Source organism: Lithobates pipiens, unplaced genomic scaffold (genome assembly GCF_037356315.1).
Source record: "Lithobates pipiens isolate NorthernLeopardFrog02 unplaced genomic scaffold, aLitPip1_a1.2 Scaffold_16, whole genome shotgun sequence".
Classification (NCBI taxonomy): Eukaryota; Metazoa; Chordata; class Amphibia; order Anura; family Ranidae; genus Lithobates; species Lithobates pipiens.
The window spans coordinates 161,322,610-161,343,715 of NW_027507748.1; the positions used below are offsets into that span (position 1 = coordinate 161,322,610).

Below are 21,106 nucleotides of genomic sequence, written 5' to 3' on the forward strand. Positions count from 1 at the left end.
GAAAAATGATAAATGTTTTTTCAAGTTTTTTTACAAATAAATATCTGAAAAGTGTGGCATGTATTTGCTTTCAGGCCCCTTTAGGCTGGGTTCACACTGCAGCGATGCGGGAACGCCACGAATCTGCGGCAGGTTCCTGCATCGCATACCTCCCGGCGGCAGTTCACACTGCCCTATGCGAACTGCTGGGAGTGTCAGTGAAATGTTAATGACACCCCCAGATCAGTTCGCATATCGCAGTGCGATCTGCAAACTCGGACAGGAATCGGATCGCATGGTGTGAACACCCATGCGATCCGATTCTGCTGCGGACCAAAAAAAGGGTCCTGTGCGAGTTTGGGCCGGGTGCGATGCGAATTCAGCCATACTATCTGTATGGCTGAACTCGCATCACGCAGAGATCAGATGTAGTGCAGTGTGGTGTGAATCACATCCGGTTCTCGTAGCCGCAGCAGTGTGAACCCAGCCTTACTCTAATACCTCTAACTAAAATCTAGTGGAACCAATTACCTTCAGCTGTAACCTAATTAGTAAATAGAGTCCCCCTGTGTGTAATTTAATCTCAGTATCGATACAGCTGTTCTGTGAAGCCCTCATAGGTTTGTTAGAGAGCCTTAGTAAACAAACAGCATAATGAAGGCCAATGAACACACCAGATATGTCAAGGATAAAGTTGGGGAGAAGTTTAAAGCAGGGTTAGGTTATCCCAAGCTTTGAACATCTAAACATCTCAACTGTCTGCACTAGGTATATGTAAAAAAACAAACAAAAAATAATAATTTATTTATGTCTACTGAACGATTTATCGGTCATTACATAATGCCACTACCATTTGTGCTTGCGGCTGAATGTTCATTTTTTTCTAAAATGGGTTCGGAGGATTTTTCGTATAGTGTATGGTAAGCGTTAATCAAAGACATATTTATTAAAAAGAAAATGAGTAGAATATTGATGCCTAATTAATCCAAATATTTATTTTACATTTTCATAAATTAAAGTCTGATTAGTTGTTACTGTCAACAACTCAATTATAGTTTTTTTCATTATCATAATTCAATCCCAAAGCAGTGAACAATAAGAAAGTAAGATAAATGTTGCTTTTTTTATGTGGAATGTCAGCTAGCACTTGTGCTTGATGGAGCCACATAATTTCATGGGCTGGTCTCAGTTCCACCCTCCTTACCCTCTAATAGTAAAGGCTCTGAATACTGCTAGTAAGAATAAGCGCGATGAATTTCTGCTTTCGTGAACATGTAAATGTAAGTGGTATAATGTCTCACTGTTAATTATTGAACGCCAGGGCTCAGGTGTTCCAACGCCAATATATAATTGGTGGGAGTATCCAGGCAACTGAGAAAGTGAGACGCTTATGTATCATTGGCCATGAAGTGAATGAGCATTAAATGGATATTTATAATTTGATTGTTTTAACTTTGTTTGCAGGAAGGAGAGCTCAGCTTTTAAAATGTCTAAACAGCCGGCATCAAATGTCAGATCTCTACAGGTACGTTTTAATTAAATGGGATGAAATAATATAACATAAGATTTTCACTGCTGGGCTTCAGCACTGGTCACATGCTAGATTTTTATATTGTATATCTGTATATACAGTGTATATCCTGTATTTATCTTTAAAAAATATGTAGTATATATATTATGTATTTATGTATTTATTTTAGACAAAAATATTGTGAATGTATACAGTGTAGAAGTAAGATCTATATCTCAGACTGCATGTTGGCAGTAAACATTGTCTATCTCTACACACAATAACAGTATGCCCTTGTACACACGGTCGGAGATTCTGACAACCAAATCGGTCGGACGAAGTTGTCGGAAAATCCGATCGTTCAGAACGTGATGACGTTATTTTGTTACGACGGGACTACGTTCACGCTAGTAGCCAATAGCTTTGATGTAGGAATTTGATCTGAGCATGCGTGACACTTTGTCCGATCGGAATTCTCTACACATGATCGGAGTATGTCCGATCGGAGAATTTTGTTGGAAAATATTTCTGGCAAGTTGGAAAATTTGGTCCGACAGATATTCCGACGGAAATAGTCCGATGCATACCACACACAGTCGGAATATCTGACAAAACGCACCGATCGGACACATTCCGTCGGAACCTCCGATCGTGTGTACAAGGGCTATGTGTTTTGCTGTATATTTATTTTAGACTTTTTTATTTATTAGAGCTTTTTACATGCTAGAATTAAAGAATATTAGCAGTACTCTTATCAGTGCCTATCCTGACCTCCCTGGGACCCTAAGCAAAATTCTGCTAAGGGGCCCTCTACCTGACCCATGATGCCGTGAGCATAGGTCCTCAGAGAGCCTCCCTACTTACATCATGGTCCCCAGAGAGCCTCCCCCTACATCAGGGTCCCTAGAGAGCCTCCCCCTACATTAGGGTCCCTAGAGAGCCTCCCCCTACATTGAGGTCCCCAGAGATCCTCCCCTTACATCAGGCTCCCCAGAAAGCCCCTCCTTACATCGGGGTCCCCAGAGAGCCCCCCTTACATCAGTGTCCTCAGAGAGCCCCTCCTTACATGATGGTCCCCAGAGAGCCTCCCTACTTACATCAGGGTCCCCAGAGAGTCTCCCCCTAAATCATGGTCCCCAGAGAGCCTCCCTTTAAATCAGGGTCCCCATAAAGCCCCTCCTTACATCAGGGTCCCCAGAGAGTCCCCCTTACATCATTGTCCTCAGAGAACCCCTCCTTACATCAGGTTCCCCAGAGAGCCCCCCTTACATCAGTGTCCTCAGAAAGCCCCTCCTTACATCAGTGTCCTCAGAGAGCCTCCCTACTTATATCAGGGTCCACAGAGAGTCTCCCCCTACATCATGGTCCCTAGAGAGCCTCCCCCTACATCAGGGTCCGTAGAGAGCCTCCCCCTACATCAGGGTCCGTAGAGAGCACCCCCCCACATCAGGGTCCCTAGAGAGCCTCCCCCTACATCAGGGTCCCTAGAGAGCCTCCCCCTTAATTAGGGTCCCCAGAGAGCCCCTCCTTACATCACTGTCCCCAGGAAGTCTCCCTACTTACATCAGGGTCCCCAGAGAGTCTCCCCCTAAATCATGGTCCCCAGAGAGCCTCCCCTTAAATCAGGGTCCCCAGAGAGTCCCCCTAACATCAGTGTCCTCAGAGAACCCCTCCTTACATCAGGTTCCCCAGAGAGCCCCCCTTATATCAGTGTCCTCAGAAAGCCCCTCCTTACATCAGTGTCCTCAGAGAGCCTCCCTACTTATATCAGGGTCCACAGAGAGTCTCCCCCTACATCACGGTCCCTAGAGAGCCTCCCCCTACATCAGGGTCTGTAGAGAGCCTCCCCCTACATCAGGGTCCGTAGAGAGCCTCCCCCTACATCAGGGTCCGTAGAGAACCTCCCCCTAAATCAGGGTCCCTAGAGAGCCTCCCCCTACATCAGGGTCCGTAGAGAGCCTCCCCTTACATCAGGGTCCGTAGAGAGCCTCCCCCTAAATCAGGGTCCCTAGAGAGCCTCCCCTACATCAGGATCCCTAAAGAGCCTCCCCCTACATTAGGGTCCCCAGAGAGCCTCTACTTACATCAGGATCCCCAGAGAGCCCCCCTTAAATTCTCACCACACCAATCATTGCAGCCTCACCATGTTAATAATTGCCACCTCACTGTGCCCATCATTGCAGCCTTTCTGTGCCCATCACTGCCGCCTCACAATGTTCATCATTGCCACCTCACTGTGCCAATCATTGCACCCTCCCCATGTTAATAATTGCCACCTCACCATGCCCATCATTGCTGCCTCATCATGCCCATCATTGCAACCTCACCATGCCCATCATTGCTGCCTCATCGTGCCAATTAATTGCCACCTCACCATGCCAATCATTGCAGCCTAACCATGCCAATCATTGCAGCCTTACCATGCTTATCATTGCAGCTTTACCATGCTTATCATTGTAGCCTCACCGTGTTAATAATTGCCACCTCACCATACCCATCATTGCTGCCCCATTATGCCAATCATTGCCGCCTCACCATGCCAGTCATTGCAGCCTTACTGTGCCCATCATCATTGCAGCCTAATGGTGCTCATCATTGCAGTCTTATAGTGGCAATCAATGTAGTGTCACCAGTAAGTGTTAGTGGATTACGTACAGCAGGCATTTCCCGCTGTGTCATGGAGCTCAATGTGAAATGTTATGCCGCACTATGACAAAAGTCCCGCCCTCCTCCTAGACCAGCTTGTGTGATAGACAGAACAATGCATCCATCACACAAGCTAGTCTAGGAGGAGGGCGGGATCTTTGTCATATTGCGGCCAAATTTTTCAGTCAGCTCTGAAACACAGCGGTCTTCTGACTCCCGCTATGTGACAAGAGGAGGAGGAGGAGATTGGAGCTCTGGGAGCAGAGCCGATCTGCCCTTGGGCCCCCCCCCCCCCCCCACAACGGCGGGGCCCTACGCAGCTTGCCTAGTGAGTGTATAGGGTAGATCGGCTCTGACTCTTATCCCTGAACACATTTTTTTTATATATTTTTCCGAATAACACATTTTCTTTTAGTGTTGATCTTCGTTAAAAGAGCCTCAGTAAGTTAAAGAAGAAAAAAAAACATGTGGAGGAATCCTTAGCAATTCATCAGATGTCATCTGTCACTAACCTTAACCCCTTCCCACCTAAGGGTAAAACAAAGCTAAATGCAGAAGCACAATTTTGCAACTTTGACATGTTTTAGTAAAACTGTACATATCGTCACAACTACTTTGTGTATCCAGGTGGATTATACTGCTTTTTTTTTTAAGGACAAATTTGGCTTTCTTTTAGTGATTAATGGTTATGGATATCTCCTGTTTTTTTTTTTTTTTATTATTATTATTATTATTATTTTTTTTATATTATCAAAGAAAAACTGGTCCAAAATAGTAAACAAAAATATATTTTTTAAAATTTAGCTGTGTATTTCTTGGCTTTACCATAATTTACCACCAAGAAACAACCCAAAAGTTGTGGTTTGTACCCGTAGTAAGGCCCAGAAACTATTTTTTTTATCCTGCCTAAAACACACTGACACTGACTGAGACTAATGAAAATTTTTTTTTTTTTTAATTCTACCCAAAATATGCTGATCGTGACCTTTGACCCATACCTTAACCTTTGACCCTGACCTTGAACCTAACCCAACTTTGACCCTAACCAACCTTGATATTTTTCCTTTATTTTTATTCTTTATTTTATATTTTTAATTTTTTTTTTTTTTACACTTTTTTTTAAATTTAGAGCATCATCTCCTGCAAGGAGAGGACGATACAATGTATCTTCCTCTCCATTCAGAAGAGGAAGTAAACACAGGGATGGTCTCAAAGTGACTGATCACTGTGATAACCAATCAGAGGCTATCACAGTGCTCAGGTGACCCGGAATCAGGAGTTCCGGGTCCCGATTGTTAGTACGGGGCCTGGGGCTATTGGTAAGAGCCTGGTCCCTGTGTTGGAAGCATGCTGCATGATTCGCTCTTAGCACAAAGAGAGATATGCATGCGGCCCAAAGGAGAAAAGCCCATTTCTGTGAGGTTGCATATATAGTATCTCACAAAAGTGAGTACACCCCTCACATTTTTGTAAATATTTTATTCTATCTTTTCATGTGACAACACTGAAGAAATTACACTTTGCTACAATGTAAAGTAGTGAGTGTACAGCTTGTATAACAGTGTAATTTGCTGTCCTCTCAAAATAACTCAACATACAGCCAATAATGTCTAAACCGCTGGCAACAAAAGTGAGTACACCACTAAGTGATAATGTCCAAATTGAGCCAATTAGCCATTTTCCATTATCGCTCTCACTCTCTCATACTGGTCACTGAAAGTTCAACATCAAGTTGACACCTCATGGCAAAGAACTCTCTGAGGATCTGAAAAGAAGAATTGTTGCTCTACATAACGATGGCCTAGGCTATACGAAGATTGCCAAGACCCTGAAACTGGGCTGCAGCACAATGGTCAAGACCATACAGCAGTTTAACAGGACAGGTTCCAATCAGACCAGGCCTCACCATGGTCAACCAAAGAAGTTGAGTACACGTGCTCAGCCAAGCATGTCACAGACCTAAACACTATTGAGCATCTGTGGGGCATCCTTAAATGGAAGGTGGAGGAGCGCAAGGTCTCTAACATCCACCAGCTCCATGATGTCATCATGGAGGAGTGGAAGAGGATCCATTGGCAACCTGTGAAGCTCTGGTGAACTCCATGCCCAAGAGGGTTAAGACAGTGCTGGAAAATAATGGTGGCCACACAATATATTGAAATTTTTGGCCCAATTTGGACATTTTCACTTAGGGGGTGTACTCACTTTTGTTGCCAGCGGTATAGACATTAATGGCTGTGTGTTGAGTTATTTTGAGGGGGCAGTAAATTTACACTGTTATACAAGCTGTACACTCACTACTTTACATTGTAGCAAAGTGTCATTTCTTCAGTGTTGTCACATGAAATTATATAATAAAATAGTTACAAAAATGTGAGGGGTGTACTCACTTTTGTGAGCTACTGTATGTGTGCGGTTGGTGGGTAGGGGTTAAATTAATTAATTTAATTAATTCATTCTAATTGGCTGCTATAGGGTGCTAAATGCCGTTTGCTGTTTGCTCTTTTTTAAAGAGGAGGGCCGTTTAAAAAAATAAAAATAAATTAAAAGTCAGCAGCTGCAAACACTGTAGCTGCTGACTTAATAAACACATTTACCTGTCCAGGGCACCCGCGATGTCGGCCGCCCGAGGCCGACCCGTACCTCGGCTCTCGGGTCCCGGCGCCGCCATTCCTTCTAAGGGAAACAGGCAGTGGAGCCTTACGGCTTCACTGCCCGTTTCCTACTGCGCATGCGCGAGTCACGCAGCGCTTTGTGAATGGGACGCGCTGTGTTCTGGAACACACAGTTCCCAGAACACAGCGCGACCCATTACCCAGAAGACAACACGACGAGGAGAGAAGAAAGAAGATCTCCGCGGAGGAGGAAGAGGAAGATTAGGATTATGTGCCTAGCAACAGGCATTTTCTGGTAAGTAAAAAAAAAAATATTTTTTCATTTTTTTTTTTTTTTAGATTTTTTTGTAATTTTTAATATATTTTTTTTTTTCAGGGTGGCCCTCCACTTTAAAGTGTATGTCCAACCGGAAATTGCTTTTTTATTTTCAAGTGAGAAAAGATTAAAACCTCTGTCTGTTTTTACTGCTGTAGTGTATACAGGGATCTGTTAGAATGCTTTGTCAATTCTGTCCTACTCACAATGTTTTACCAGACGGGCAAACAAGCAAAGGGAATTCTCCGATAACAATGCTGACAGAAAAAAAACATTTTTTTTTTCCCAGTAGAAAAGATAATGCTAGAGCCCATGTCAGATTTACATTCCCTGTTGCAGATTTCCTCTCATTTCCTGTCTGGTGAAATTGTTGTCTCCATGATAGGAAATGAATGGAAATCTCTCTATGGATACTCCGGTAGAAGTAAAATCCAGATTCTAATCCTTCCCCAATCCAATACTTTGTTCACATGGGTGCACATAAATGTATAACAGTGCAAGGGCCATGTTTGCACACATGGGGATGCACAAGTGTTACAAGCATTACCATGCAGGCAGTCCCATTCATGTCAGTTGGGGCCTAGCAGCTGCCGAGACACATCCACTCTGCTCACAATCTGACATACATGTGTGAGTTCCCAACTAAAAATTAAGTTTATTGAAACTAGAGCCTGTCCCAACTATTACAACTCTTTACGCGAGCTGAAAATCTCAATATAAATATAACTACAATTCAGATGCAATTTTAATATGCAGCTGGATTGTCATTGTACAGCACAACTTTTTTTTTTTTTTGCAGTTAAAAAGAAAACAAATCTATGCGTTATTGAACTAAATAAGCATTCAACTCATCCCTGTCCTTGGAAGCTTCTTAGCCCCTCTACACATGGTCGGACATTCTGCCAACCAAATCCGTTGGATTTTGTCCCACAGATTTTATCCGACGGATTGTGTCCGAAACTGTTGCATACACACGGTCAGACCAAGTTGTCGGAAAATCCGATCATTCAGAACGTGATGACGTTATTTCGTTACGACGGGACTACGTTCAGGCTAGTAGCCAATAGCTTTGGTGTAGGAATTTGATCTGAGTATGCGTGGCACTTTGTCCGATCGGAATTCTCTACACATGATTGGAGTATGTCCGATCAGACCAGTTTGTCGGAAAATATTTCCAACAAGTTGGAAAATTGGGTCAGACGGATATACAGACGGAATCAGTCCGATGCATACCACACACAGTCGGATTATCCGACAACACGGTCCGATAGGACACATTCCGACGGGTTCTCCGACCGTGTGTACAAGGGCTTAGATAATAAGCTAAAAAGTGATAACATATCCTAAAATAGCTCCCTTTCCTAATAGTTTTCCATATTTGCTGCTTCTATTTTGTATTTGAGTTGGGACCCACAGCGCTCATAACAGAAAGATTATCCTTGCTAATTGTAGCACAGTTGCCAGTCATTTTTATTTCCCTTAGGAAAGCAGCAGACAAGCAGAAAAAAAAATGAAAAAGTTATCTTAAGCCAGTCCTAATTCTCTCTATTTCTGTGTGGCATTTTATAATAGATTTAAAGGGCATCTGCCTTCTGAGAAGGCAGGATGTGCTGCTTGTTTTTTTACAATACAGTAAAACCTTGGATTGCGAGCATAACACGTTCCAGAAACATGCTTGTAATCCAAAGCACTTGTATATCAAAGCAAATTTCTCCATAAGAAATAATGGACACTCAGGTGATTCATCCCACAGCCATTTATTCAGTTTATAGTCCATATAAAAAAAGATTATAGCAATGTGATCGGTTGTGTAACCATAAAATGTCCATCTACAATTTGAAGCCTCAACAAGGGGATTAGAAGCAAAATCCAACAGGAGCTACAGAGAATCAAAGAGAAGAGAGACGCCTCTAAGTGTAGGAATATGTTGCTAAATGTTGTCCCTTCATTAACCACTTGCTTACAGGGCACTTAAACCCCCCTCCTATCCAGACCAATTTTCAGCTTTCAGCACTGTGACACTTTGAATGACAATTGCGCGGTCATACACTCTACCCAAATTAAATTTTTATAATTTTTTCCCCCAAATAGAGCTTTCTTTTGGTGGTATTTGATCACCTGTGTGATTTTTATTTTTATTTTTTAATTAAATTTTATAATGGGTCATTTTTGTCTGTCATTGATGTACGCTGATGAGGTGGCACTGATGGCACCGATAGGTGGCACTGATGGTTGGCAGTGATGGGCACTGATCGATTAAACTGATATGCAGCACTTCTAGGTGGTACTGATTGGCACCACTGACGGGCATTGATAGGTGGCACTTGTGGGCATCGATAGGTGGCACTTGTGGGCACTGTTGGTCATATAAATGAGGCATAATTGCCTCTTCCTCTTAGAGACCGATGTCCCTTTAAGATAAGCCGTCGAGGAGAAAGTGCGAGGAGAAAAAAAAATCGATCACCAGCTGTCATTGGCTGACAGCTGATCACATGGTAAGGGGCCGGCCCCTTACTCAGATCGGTGATCACCCAAGTCTCTGTGACTCGGTGATTACAGCGTGCTCCGCGCGCGCCCTGTAGGGTGTGCGCAGGGAGCGTGCACAGGGGAAGCCGTCATATGTCGACCTCCCGAGAATTCACATCTGCGCTGTGGCCTTTATTTCCCCATAGCGCGGATGTCAGGTGGTTAAATGTATCCATATTGCTACACTTAGAGGCACCTCTCTACTCTTTTATACTCATTTGTGATGTGACGCTACTTGTATATCAAGACATCGCTTGTATATCAAGCCAAAATGTATTTGAAAATTTTACTTGTCATGCAAAACACTCTCAAACCAAGTTACTCTCAAACCAAGGTTTTACTGTAATTATAGATAAAGGGGGCCTTAGACACATAATATTTCCTATAATATTTGGGTAACCCTTCCAAGCTCAGGTAAGTAACTGCAAGGGTAAAACTAGAAAGCAAAGAGTCGGATGGTAAAATATTGATGGGATTTAAAGAAAAAGTACAATGGTCTATGTACCCACTCATAAAAACAACTACTTGTAGATTAGGAGTAGTGATGGACGAACTTCCAACGGGACGTTTCGCGAATGCGGCCGATAGTTCGTGAACCGTAACGTTCACGGTGGGCCCCATTGACTTCAATGGGAGGCGAACTTTGCAAACCTACAGGTCAAATTTGCAGCCACAAAATAATTACTAGCAGTGCACACATAGTCCCAGCACATGGCCGATGACAAAACACATGTATGAGGTGAATCTGGGATCGACAACTATGAGCATTCTTTTTTTATATGTGAAATTGTGACAATTCAGGACTGTGGAGCGCATGAAGGCAATGGAGGAGAGGGAAGGTCAGGGTAGGCAAAGAAGAGGGTGCAGGAGATGATCAACCGCACCGTGATAGAGAGCACTGACATCAGCAGCGTGACATACAGCAATGACACCTGCACCGTGATAGAGTGATCTGACACCAGCACCGTGATAGAGAGCACTGACATCAGCAGCGTGACATACAGCAATGACACCTGCACCGTGACAGAGTGATCTGACACCAGCACCGTGATAGAGAGCAGAGCACTGACATTAGCAGCGTGATATACAGCAATGACACCTGCACCGTGATAGAGATATCTGACACCAGCACCCTGATAGAGGGCACTGACATCAGCATCGTGACATACAGCAATGACACCTGCACCTTGATAGAGTGATCTGACACCAGCACCGTGATAGAGAGCACTGACATCAGCAGCGTGACATACAGCAATGACACCTGCACCATGATATAGTGATCTGGCACCAGCACCGTGATAGAGAGCACTGACATCAGCAGCGTGACATACAGCAATGACACCTGCACCGTGATAGAGTGATCTGACACCAGCACCGTGATAGAGAGCACTGACATCAGCAGTGTGACATACAGCAATGACACCAGCACCGTGATATACAGCACTGACACCAGCACCGTGATATACAGCACTGACACCAGCACCGTGATATACAGCACTGACACCTGCACCGTAAGCAGCCCCAGGAGGAAGTCAGCACAGCACAGGGATGGTGAACTTTAAAAACCTACAGGTCATATTTGCAGACACAAAATAATTACTAGCTGTGCACACATAGTCCCACCACATGGCCAATGACATAACACATGTATGAGGTGAATCTGGGATCGACAACTACAAGCATTTTTTTTTATATGTGAAATTCTGACAATTCAGGACTCTTGAAACAATGGAGGCGAGGGAAGGTCAGGGTAGGCAAAGAAGAGGGTGCAGGAGATGATCACCAGCACCAGCACCGTGATATAGAGCACTGACACCTGCACTGTGATAGAGTGATCTGACACCAGCACCGTGACATAACACATGTATGAGGTGAATCTGGGATTGACAACTACAAGCATTCTTTTTTTATATGTGAAATTCTGACAATTCAGGACTCTTGAGACAATGGAGGCGAGGGAAGGTCAGGGTAGGCAAAGAAGAGGGTGCAGGAGATGATCACCAGCACCAGCACCGTGATATAGAGCACTGACACCTGCACCGTGATAGAGTGATCTGACACCAGCACCGTGACATAACACATGTATGAGGTGAATCTGGGACGACAACTACAAGCATTCTTTTTTTATATGTGAAATTCTGACAATTCAAGACTCTTGAGACAATGGAGGCGAGGGAAGGTCAGGGTAGGCAAAGAAGAGGGTGCAGGAGATGATCACCAGCACCAGCACCGTGATATAGAGCACTGACACCTGCACCGTGATAGAGTGATCTGACACCAGCACCGTGACATAACACATGTATGAGGTGAATCTGGGATCGACAACTACAAGCATTCTTTTTTTATATGTGAAATTCTGACAATTCAGGACTCTTGAGACAATGGAGGCAAGGGAAGGTCAGGGTAGGCAAAGAAGAGGGTGCAGGAGATGATCACAAGCGGAAGGGCCTGCCTCTTCCTCTGCCTGTCATTTTTTAAATGACCCTGTGACAAAACTCTCTACAGAAGTGCAGTATGTATGTGGAAGAAGGTATATAACACCCCACTTCAATCTATTGTTTTTGGGGGCCACTGGTCTATCACACCAGTTACAATACTTTTTTTGGATTGCGTTTGTCACTCTTTGTAGTATCGCTGCAGAACAGCTCAGCAGTCACAATGCTGGACAGTGGAAACGCACTATACTATGCTTTCTATATGTGCAAGTATTTTATACGTGTATTACACAACTATATACTGCACACCAAATAGTACACCTATACCAGTCCTTAAGGACCTTTGTGGAACTAGTAGGTTGTGATTAGCAGACTGTACCTCAGTCCCTATACTGATAAAGGACTGCTGCAGAATAGGGCAGCAGTCAGCAGTAGTGCACCTCAACCCTATATATTGTGGACCTATACCAGTCCTTAAGGATTAGCAGACTGTACCTCACTCAACCCTATATACTCTAGTACGCTATACCTTACAAGTCCTTAGAAGGACCTTTGTGCAACTAGTAGGTTGTGATTAGCAGACTGTACCTCACTCAACCCTATATACTGTAGTACACTATACCTTACCAGTCCTTAGAAGGACCTTTGTGCAACTAGTAGGTTGTGATTAGCAGACTGTACCTCAGTCCCTATACTCATAAAGGACTGCTGCAGAATAGGGCAGCAGTCAGCAGTAGTGCACCTCAACCCTATATATTGTGGACCTATACCAGACCTTAAGGATTAGCAGACTGTACCTCACTCAACCCTATATACTGTAGTACACTATACCTTACCAGTCCTTATAAGGACCTTTGTGGAACTAGTAGGTTGTGATTAGCAGACTGTACCTCAGTCCCTATACTCATAAAGGACTACTGCAGCAGAAGGGCAGCAGTCAAGTATAATATTCTTTCTATATTTGGAAGAAAGAATATTATACGTGTACAAGCCTATTACCATACCAGTCCTGAAAAGAACCTTTGTGGACCTAATAGTAACAGCTACTGATTTTTTTTTTTTTTTTTTTTTTTCTTTTTTTTTTTACTTTTCTGTCACCTCAGTGTTTTTATACCAGAGACTAAGTTCAGCTTATTGCTCACTAGTGTCTCAATCTCGATTCCACATCATCGTGACATATTTAGTTATGCAAATTTTAAAGATAATATATTCACATAAAAAATTTTGTGATATTTAATTTAAATACAGAGATAATAAAAAATCCCCTATTATTTGTGTGTTACACCCCGTGATGCTATCTAATGTCCTGGTATCTCATATCTAGTGCAACTTTCCCTCTCCTTACTCCCCGCCTCTACCCCCCCCCCCCTATCCCCCGCTAATAACGAAGACACACTAAGCAAAAAAGGAAAAAAAAAAAAATATATATAGTAACAATAAGTGAATGGGGTGTACAAGCTAAAAAAAGAAAAACACTTGTTCTATCACAATCTCTTATAAGGGGATCCCTAGTTTTCCCAATCCAGAGCCCCATATCTTTTTAAACTCCTTACCATTGCCCTGCTTAATATAAAAGACCCTTTCATTTCCAATAATCTTTCTTATATTATCCATCCATATTTCTGATAGTGGGCTGGAGTGTGCTTGCCAGTTCTGAGCAATCAGCTTCCTTGCCTGAAAAAGGCATCTAGTAACTGGTGTAAAAATATTTTTGGGAATTTTGTACCCCTCCGGTATAGCCAACAAGCAAGTCCTCACTGTTGCCTCTAATGTCAACCCGAAAATTTCATTCACATGGTCTATGACTTGTGTCCAGTATCTAAAAAGTTTCGGACACCTCCAGAACATGTGAATGAAATCTCCAACCCGACCACATCTGGGGCACTGATCGTTATCCCTCCATTTCATCTTAAACATTCTCCTAGGTGTATAGTATACCCGGTGGAAAAAGAAAAGTTGAGAGGCTTTCTGTGCCGGGGAAATAGAGACCTTAGTTCCCTGTTCCATTATCCAATCCCAATCGGGAATGGACAATGGACCCACGTCCCTCTCCCATTTCTTTTTGCTTTTTATTATACCGCTTCGGTCTAATAGTTTATCTCCCAGCCTAGTATATAGAAATGAGATCAAACCTTTAAGCGTGTCCCGGGACATAATTTGGGATAGTACCGGGATCTCGATCAGTTGCACCCCCTGCGGTCTAAATTGGGCCTGAATTGCATGTCTAACCTGAAAATATTTATACTGCGAGCGGTTCGATAAAGAGAATTCAGACCTCAAATCAGCAAATGACTTAATAACTGAACCCTGGAGCATTTGTGCTAGTTTACATATCCCTTGATTTACCCATTCCGTACATCTTTCAACTTTAAATAGCTCATCTAGGTTCCTATTGTCCCATAGAGGGGCAAATACAGATACTTTTTGATATCCCAATAGGGCCTTCGCTGTTTTCCAGAGTTTAACAATCTGGGTAAGCGTTGGGGATCGGATATCGAACGAATTTGCCTCAAGCGCTTCCATAAGCGTGTTATGTGGACATCTTAACATTAATAGCCTATGGCAGGGATTAGCTTCATATATTGTTATTGCTCCGGCTAGGTGTTGCAGCTGAGCCGCTAAATAGTAGAGTCTGGGATATGGGATCGCCAGCCCCCCTTCTTCTGGCGGCAGCTGTAGGGTCCGCAAGCTAATCCTCGGTGGACTCTTTTTCCATATAAAAAATCTAAATAGAGATTCTATTTTTTTAAACCACCTTTCCTCGATCCATAATGGTGAATTATGAAGAAAATATAAGATTTGAGGAAGCCATACCATTTTAACCAGATTGCAGCGGCCCGCCATCGAAAGGGGGAGGCGACTCCAGATATCGGCCTTTTGTTTTAGCCTTACTAAAAGAGGGGATAAGTTGTCATCCAAATAAGAATTTACGTCCCTAGTGATCCACACCCCCAGATATTTAAACTTCTCAACCTGTTTCAAATCCACGATATCCTGGGGAGTGGCAGTAGACCCCCCTTCCAATGATAGTATAGCGGATTTATCCCAATTAATGGTTAGTCCTGATATAAGACCAAATTCAGTAATCATCTCCATTACTACTTTCAATGAGGCCTGTACATCTCCTAGAAAAAGCAAGATGTCGTCGGCAAACAATGCTATTTTTTCCTCTAGCTGTCCTCTCCTAAATCCCTGTATATCAGGGCTGGCCCTAATGGCAATAGCCAAGGGCTCCACCGCCAAAACAAACAACAGGGGGGAAAGGGGGCACCCCTGCCTCGTGCCTCGTTCCAGCAGAAATATTTCAGAGAGCTCATTATTAATTTTAATTCTTGCACTTGGGTCTGTATAAAGCAATTTTATCCATTTGATAAATTTTGGTCCAAACCCAAATCTAATAAGGACTTTAAATAAGTATGCCCATTCAAGGCTATCGAATGCTTTAGCTGCATCCAAGGTCAAAACTGCTCTGGAGCCCCCATTGTCTATCGGGATCTGAGTATTCAAAAAAAGTCTACGTATGTTGACACTGGTAGATCTATTCGGGATAAAACCCGACTGATCGGGATGAATGAGCTTATGAACACTTCTTTTTAACCGTGTTGCAAGGACTTTTGCCAAGATTTTCACGTCTGACCCCAGCAACGAGATCGGGCGATATGAGGCCGGGTCCATAGGGTCCTTATCCTCTTTGCGGATAACCACGATAGTGGCTTCCAACATCGAAGAGGGCAAGGCTTCACACTCCAAAGACTGCCTCAATGTCTCCAGCAATTGTGGCAGCAGGACCTCCCCATATCTCTTGTAGACCTCGATTGGTAGTCCATCTGGCCCTGGTGCTTTTAAATTAGGCATCTCTGCCACCGCTCTTTGGAGTTCCTCAATAGTAATTGGGGCCTCCAATACAGCTAGATCTTCTGCTGCTACTATTGGCATGTTCAGATTCCCCAAAAAAGTAGCTATAGCTCCCCCTTCATCCCCCCCTTGTGTTTTGTATAGTGAACTATAATACTGATAAAATACATTGTTAATACTAGATGATTCCGACGTAATCTCTCCCTCTGGAGTCCTAATTGATAATATCGCTGGGGGGGCCGTGTTTGCTTTAACCAGCAGAGACAGCAAACGTCCCACTCTCTCTCCCTCCCCAAAATTTGCTTGTTTCTGCAGTATACTTCTATTATCCGTCTTACGCCTAGTAATTGCCTTGAATTCCTGCTGTTTGTCAAGCCAAGCCTTCTGTGTAGTGGGATTCGGATTTATAATATACTGTCTTTCTGCCTCTAACACTGCCTTAGTAGCTTCCTCTTCCTGTTTTTTCATCTCAGCCCTGTTTCTAGCGATTAATTGAATAAAGAGGCCTCTTAAAAATGCTTTTAAAGAGTCCCAAACAACCCCTATTGGGGCTGTATCCACATTAGCATCAATAAACTCCTTTAGCTCAGTTGTCACCCGATCCGGATCTTTCATTAATTCAAACCATACAGGGTCAATTTTCCATTGGCTAACGTATTGTTTCTTGCCTACACAGAGTGTCAGTATTAGGGGAGAATGGTCCGAGATACTTCTCGGGCCATATTCTACCTCATCAACCCGTGACATCGCACTACTATTTACCAAAGCCATATCGAGTCTCGATAATGTAGAGAAAGATGCTGAATAACAGGAATATTGTCGCACCCCCGGATACCGAGTACGCCATGCGTCGTATAGACCAGCCTCGTATAAAAAGCGTGCTAGCCTCGTTGAATCTCTCACTGTTGATGTAATTATAGTTGGGAACCTATCCAAAGATTTATCCAAAACTTCATTGAAGTCCCCTACTACAATCACAGGGATACCGGGTTTATCTATTACAAAAGATAATAACTCATATAAAATCTCTAGTTTAAATGGGGGAGGAACATATATGTTGGCTATCACGTAGGGGCTATCCTCAATTTGACAATATAGGAAAATGTACCTACCCTTCACGTCTATACAGCTATTGTAACTAAGGAACCGGACCGCCTTGTCAACAAGGATACTAACCCCTCTTGCATAGGTTGAAAATACAGAATGAAACTGGGTCTGAAATTTCCGACCTTGTAGACACCGAGTCGTATCACCTATCAGGTGCGTCTCCTGAAGGCACAATAATCCGGGTCCTTTGCCCTCTAAGGCTGACAAAACCACTTTCCTTTTAGTCGGATCTCCCAGACCCCGCACATTCCACGATACTATCTTAATTCTTTTAGCCAGCAGCACTACTTAACGACCTATAAATTGGGCAGATTTCAAAAAATAATAATAATAAAAAAAAAGAAAGAAAAGGAAAAAAAAAAAAAAAAAAAAGAGAAAAAATAAAAAAATATATAAACATATTAACACCACAAAAGACCTTACCCCTTATAGTGCATAATATTTTCTTCCAAGTAGTGCATCTCCCCATTTGTGTATCTTTGTGTTATTAATAATTCTCTTACCCCCCTTCCCATCCCGTCCCTCCCACCCCCCCCATTACCAACCTCCCAACCCCCCGGCCCCATAGGGCTACCCCCTAGGGGTACTCTTGTGACCTTCTTACCATACTCCCGCCACTCACCCAAACCAATCCTACTGGGTACTTTCACCCAGGGTCTACACCCACTCATGGGAGCCCCTTTGTCTCCCACTACCAATACCTACTTATATTCCACTCGCCCTTGCTGCTCAACCCCTACCTCCCACCTATAATTGTGCAAAATAAAGAAGAAAAATTTACAACAGCAAACTTGCCCCCTATTCCTACCCACCTCCCCAAAACCAAAAATATATTTGCTTTAAAATCCATCTAGCTGCCCTACAATGTAATTTTATAGGTCTTTTTTAGTTTCATCTAGCCATTGGACTGCTTCCTTTGGCGTATTGAAAAAAAAAGTTCTTCCTAAGGCGATCACCCTTAAACGAGCTGGATAGAGGAGGGCATAGTCCAACTTATATTTAACCATTTCTCGCTTGACTGGAACGAATTCAGCTCTTCTCTTCTGAAGATCGGGGGAGAAATCAGGGTACAAAGAAACCCTAGCTCCCTGAAACCTAATATCTCCCCTCATTCTGGCCTCTCGCAATAGGGACACTTTATCCTGGTAATTAAGGATTTTGAGCATTATAGGCCTAGGACGCTCCCCCACATGGCGAGCTTTTACCGGAGTGCGATGTGCCCGTTCTATTGCAAATATCGGGGTAAATATTGCAGCCCCAAACAGTTCTCGGAACCACCCCTCAAGAAAACCGATCAAATTAGTCCCCTCACAGTGTTCGGGGAGGCCTAGCACTCTAATATTATTCCTTCGATTCCTATTTTCCAACTCATCGAGTTTATCCGTTTGTGTGGTGACTATTTTCTTGAGTGATTCAACTTCTTGTCTCACCGGTCTCAACTCGTCTTCCATTGCACCCATACGTTCCTCAAGCTCGGTAGTTCTTAATATAGTCCTATTCAATTCCTGCCTCATAATCAATAGTTCCTCTTTTATATGTCTTAGCTGTACGTCAAAATTGGATATCGAATCTTTGCATTCCTTAATTGCATTAAAGATATCTCTTAATGTGGGTTCTTCATCCAGGTTGCCTGTCGTTAATAAATGGGAGCTAGTTGTTTCTGGATTTGTTGTCGCTATTTCTAATTTGCTTCCCCCCCCTCCCTTGCTGCCCCCTAATTTAGCGGCTATTGGGGTGGGGGGGTTAGCCACGGGCTGGCCTTGACTCCTCCTATCGGCCGAAGAGTTTTTGATGTCTTTATTGTGTAAGTTTGCCTGCTGAGAGCTTGACTTGCTCGGAGAGGTTGGGCCAGAATGGGCATAACGTTCCAGTTTTGCCGCCGCCGATGCCGATGCCATTTGGTTAGTTTTGTCCTTGGCGGCACGCGTGATTGATTGACCCTCTGAGGGCGTTTGCACCTCCGGAGATCTTTTTCTTGACATAATTAAATTAAATAAAATATATGACCACGTAAAGAGCTCGCCTTACAGGTCACAAAAAAAAAAAAAAAAGAGGAGAAAGGGAGTTTTTCGGGGGAGGGGGGGGCCACAGTGTTATGGCGTCACTCCTGATGTAAAAAACCCTCCCTCATTCATCGGAGGGGACAATGTTCATTAACCCCTAGTCTCCAGTCTCAGCAGACGCCCCCACAGCCAGCAACACATCACCGTATAGTAATATATTTATACTTATGTATATATGCATATATTCACCATATATAGCCAAGATAGAGCCAAAACAGTCAGTGGTTTACTTCAATGATACTTTAAGATCAAAGGAAGAGAGGCATTTATCTCAGTTGCCAAAACATAGCCCCATATATCTATGGGAAAAGCATCAGGACATCCAGAACTATCTCTCAATTCCCCATAAGGTTAAGCAGACAGTGAGATTAGAAAAAAATTTTTTTTTTTTTTTTTTTTTGCCACTTATCTTAATTGCTGGTCTGCAGTCAAACAGCGTTCCATCAGTCTGTGCAGGGCATCCAGGTTGTCCAGGACTTTCTCTCTCTCCCCCAAGATTTCAAATAAGCCGCGCTGTCAATGTAGATCTCCCTTCAATTGACAGCCAATCTAATAGAGAGCAGCAAGCGAAGAGGAAGGGGGACGAGGGGGGGGAACTCTACACAGGAGTCCCCTCTCGCCTACACATCACACGCCAGGGATCCCACCGCTGAGGACCTAGGACGGATACCGGACCCGCTGCACGTGTCTGCACTCCACGCTCATTCAAAGCGAAGAGAGGCTCTATAGCGTCGCCTGAGACCAGGAGCCACGCGAAGTCTCGCGAGATCAGGAGATCCCCAACGAGGCTCTCGGCTCCCGTTTCACCAGCCCAGCACAGGCAGCAGCAGCAGCAGCCTCGTACTCTCAGGAAGAGAAAAAGAAAAAGAACATCGGCACACGGACTCAAAAAGTAGCAAGCCAAAAAGCGGCTCAATTTAACACATCAGGTATTGAGCATATATATCCCAGCATAGAGACATAGGGCATAAAGGAGTAAACGCCATACAAACACTTTGGGCTAGGAGAGTTTCATCAGAGCAAGCAGGGGATCCCGGGGCAGAGCAGCGCCATGCTCTCACTCTCCACACGCCTCCACCCCCATCCACATCCGGTCACACCCCGCTACTGATTAAACTGACTGTCCCTCACTGCCACACACAGCTTCCGGTCTGTCCCTATTTAAACTGACAAAACACAGGCTGCTGCAACAATAACTTGAATAGCACTCAAAACTATATCCTGTACTACTTTACCATACCAGTCCTGAAAAGGACTTTTGTGGACCTAATAGTAACAGCTAATGATTAAACTGACTGTCCCTGCTGCACACAGCGTCCTGTCCCTCTCTCAGCACTGACAAAAGACAGGCTGCTGCAACAATGACTTGAATAGCAGTGCCTCAAACCTGTATCCTGAACTACACCTATACCATACCAGTCCTTAAAAGAACTTATGTGGGCCTAATAGCTAGCGATTTGGGTCACTGCAGTCTCTCCCTGCTCCACACAGCAACCTCTCCCTATAGTGACATACGAAAGAATGTAAAATGGCCGCCGGATCGGGTCTATTTATAAGTTAGGGGGAATGTCCAAGTGTCCATGTGCTGTAATGTCTCAATTGGCTGTCCTGTACCACATGATGGATGTGTCATCATAGGTCAAAGTTCTTTTACACAGTAAACACGGAAGTCCACCGGGCGAACAGCGGCAATAGTTAGGATTTACTAATTAGGAGGTGAAGAGTGAATGCTGTAGGATAAGGCAGGACATGGCGTGTTAAGATATCTAAATGACAGAGCATAAGATTGGACGATCTCTCCTGGCACCACGTAATCAGGCCAATATTGCAGTGGCAGGGCACTGCCAGATACCCCACTGGTCCCAGACATAACAGGCCGTAGTGTATTTAGGTTTTGTGCTGCCATAATATGCTCTACAATGGGACAGGAATGGTAAAAAATAAACTGACAGGGGCTATAACCCTCCCTTATTCTATCCAAAATGAAAAAAAAGAAAATTGTTGCCTATAGTTCTACTTTAAGCACACATTTCTGATAATTTTATGGCGAGGAC

The 21,106-nt window shown here is 43.7% G+C and overlaps 1 protein-coding gene across 2 annotated transcripts in view; it reads left to right on the forward strand.

The window, feature by feature from the left end:
• SMPX (small muscle protein X-linked) overlaps nt 1-21,106 on the forward strand; it is a 143,799-nt gene that overhangs the window by 22,689 nt on the left and 100,004 nt on the right. For both annotated transcript variants that reach the window (XM_077480713.1, XM_077480711.1), the window contains exon 3: nt 1,444-1,504. In XM_077480713.1, coding sequence (XP_077336839.1) covers nt 1,466-1,504 — 39 coding nt within the window. In that variant the 5' untranslated portion in view covers nt 1,444-1,465. The remainder of the gene's footprint in view (nt 1-1,443; nt 1,505-21,106) is intronic.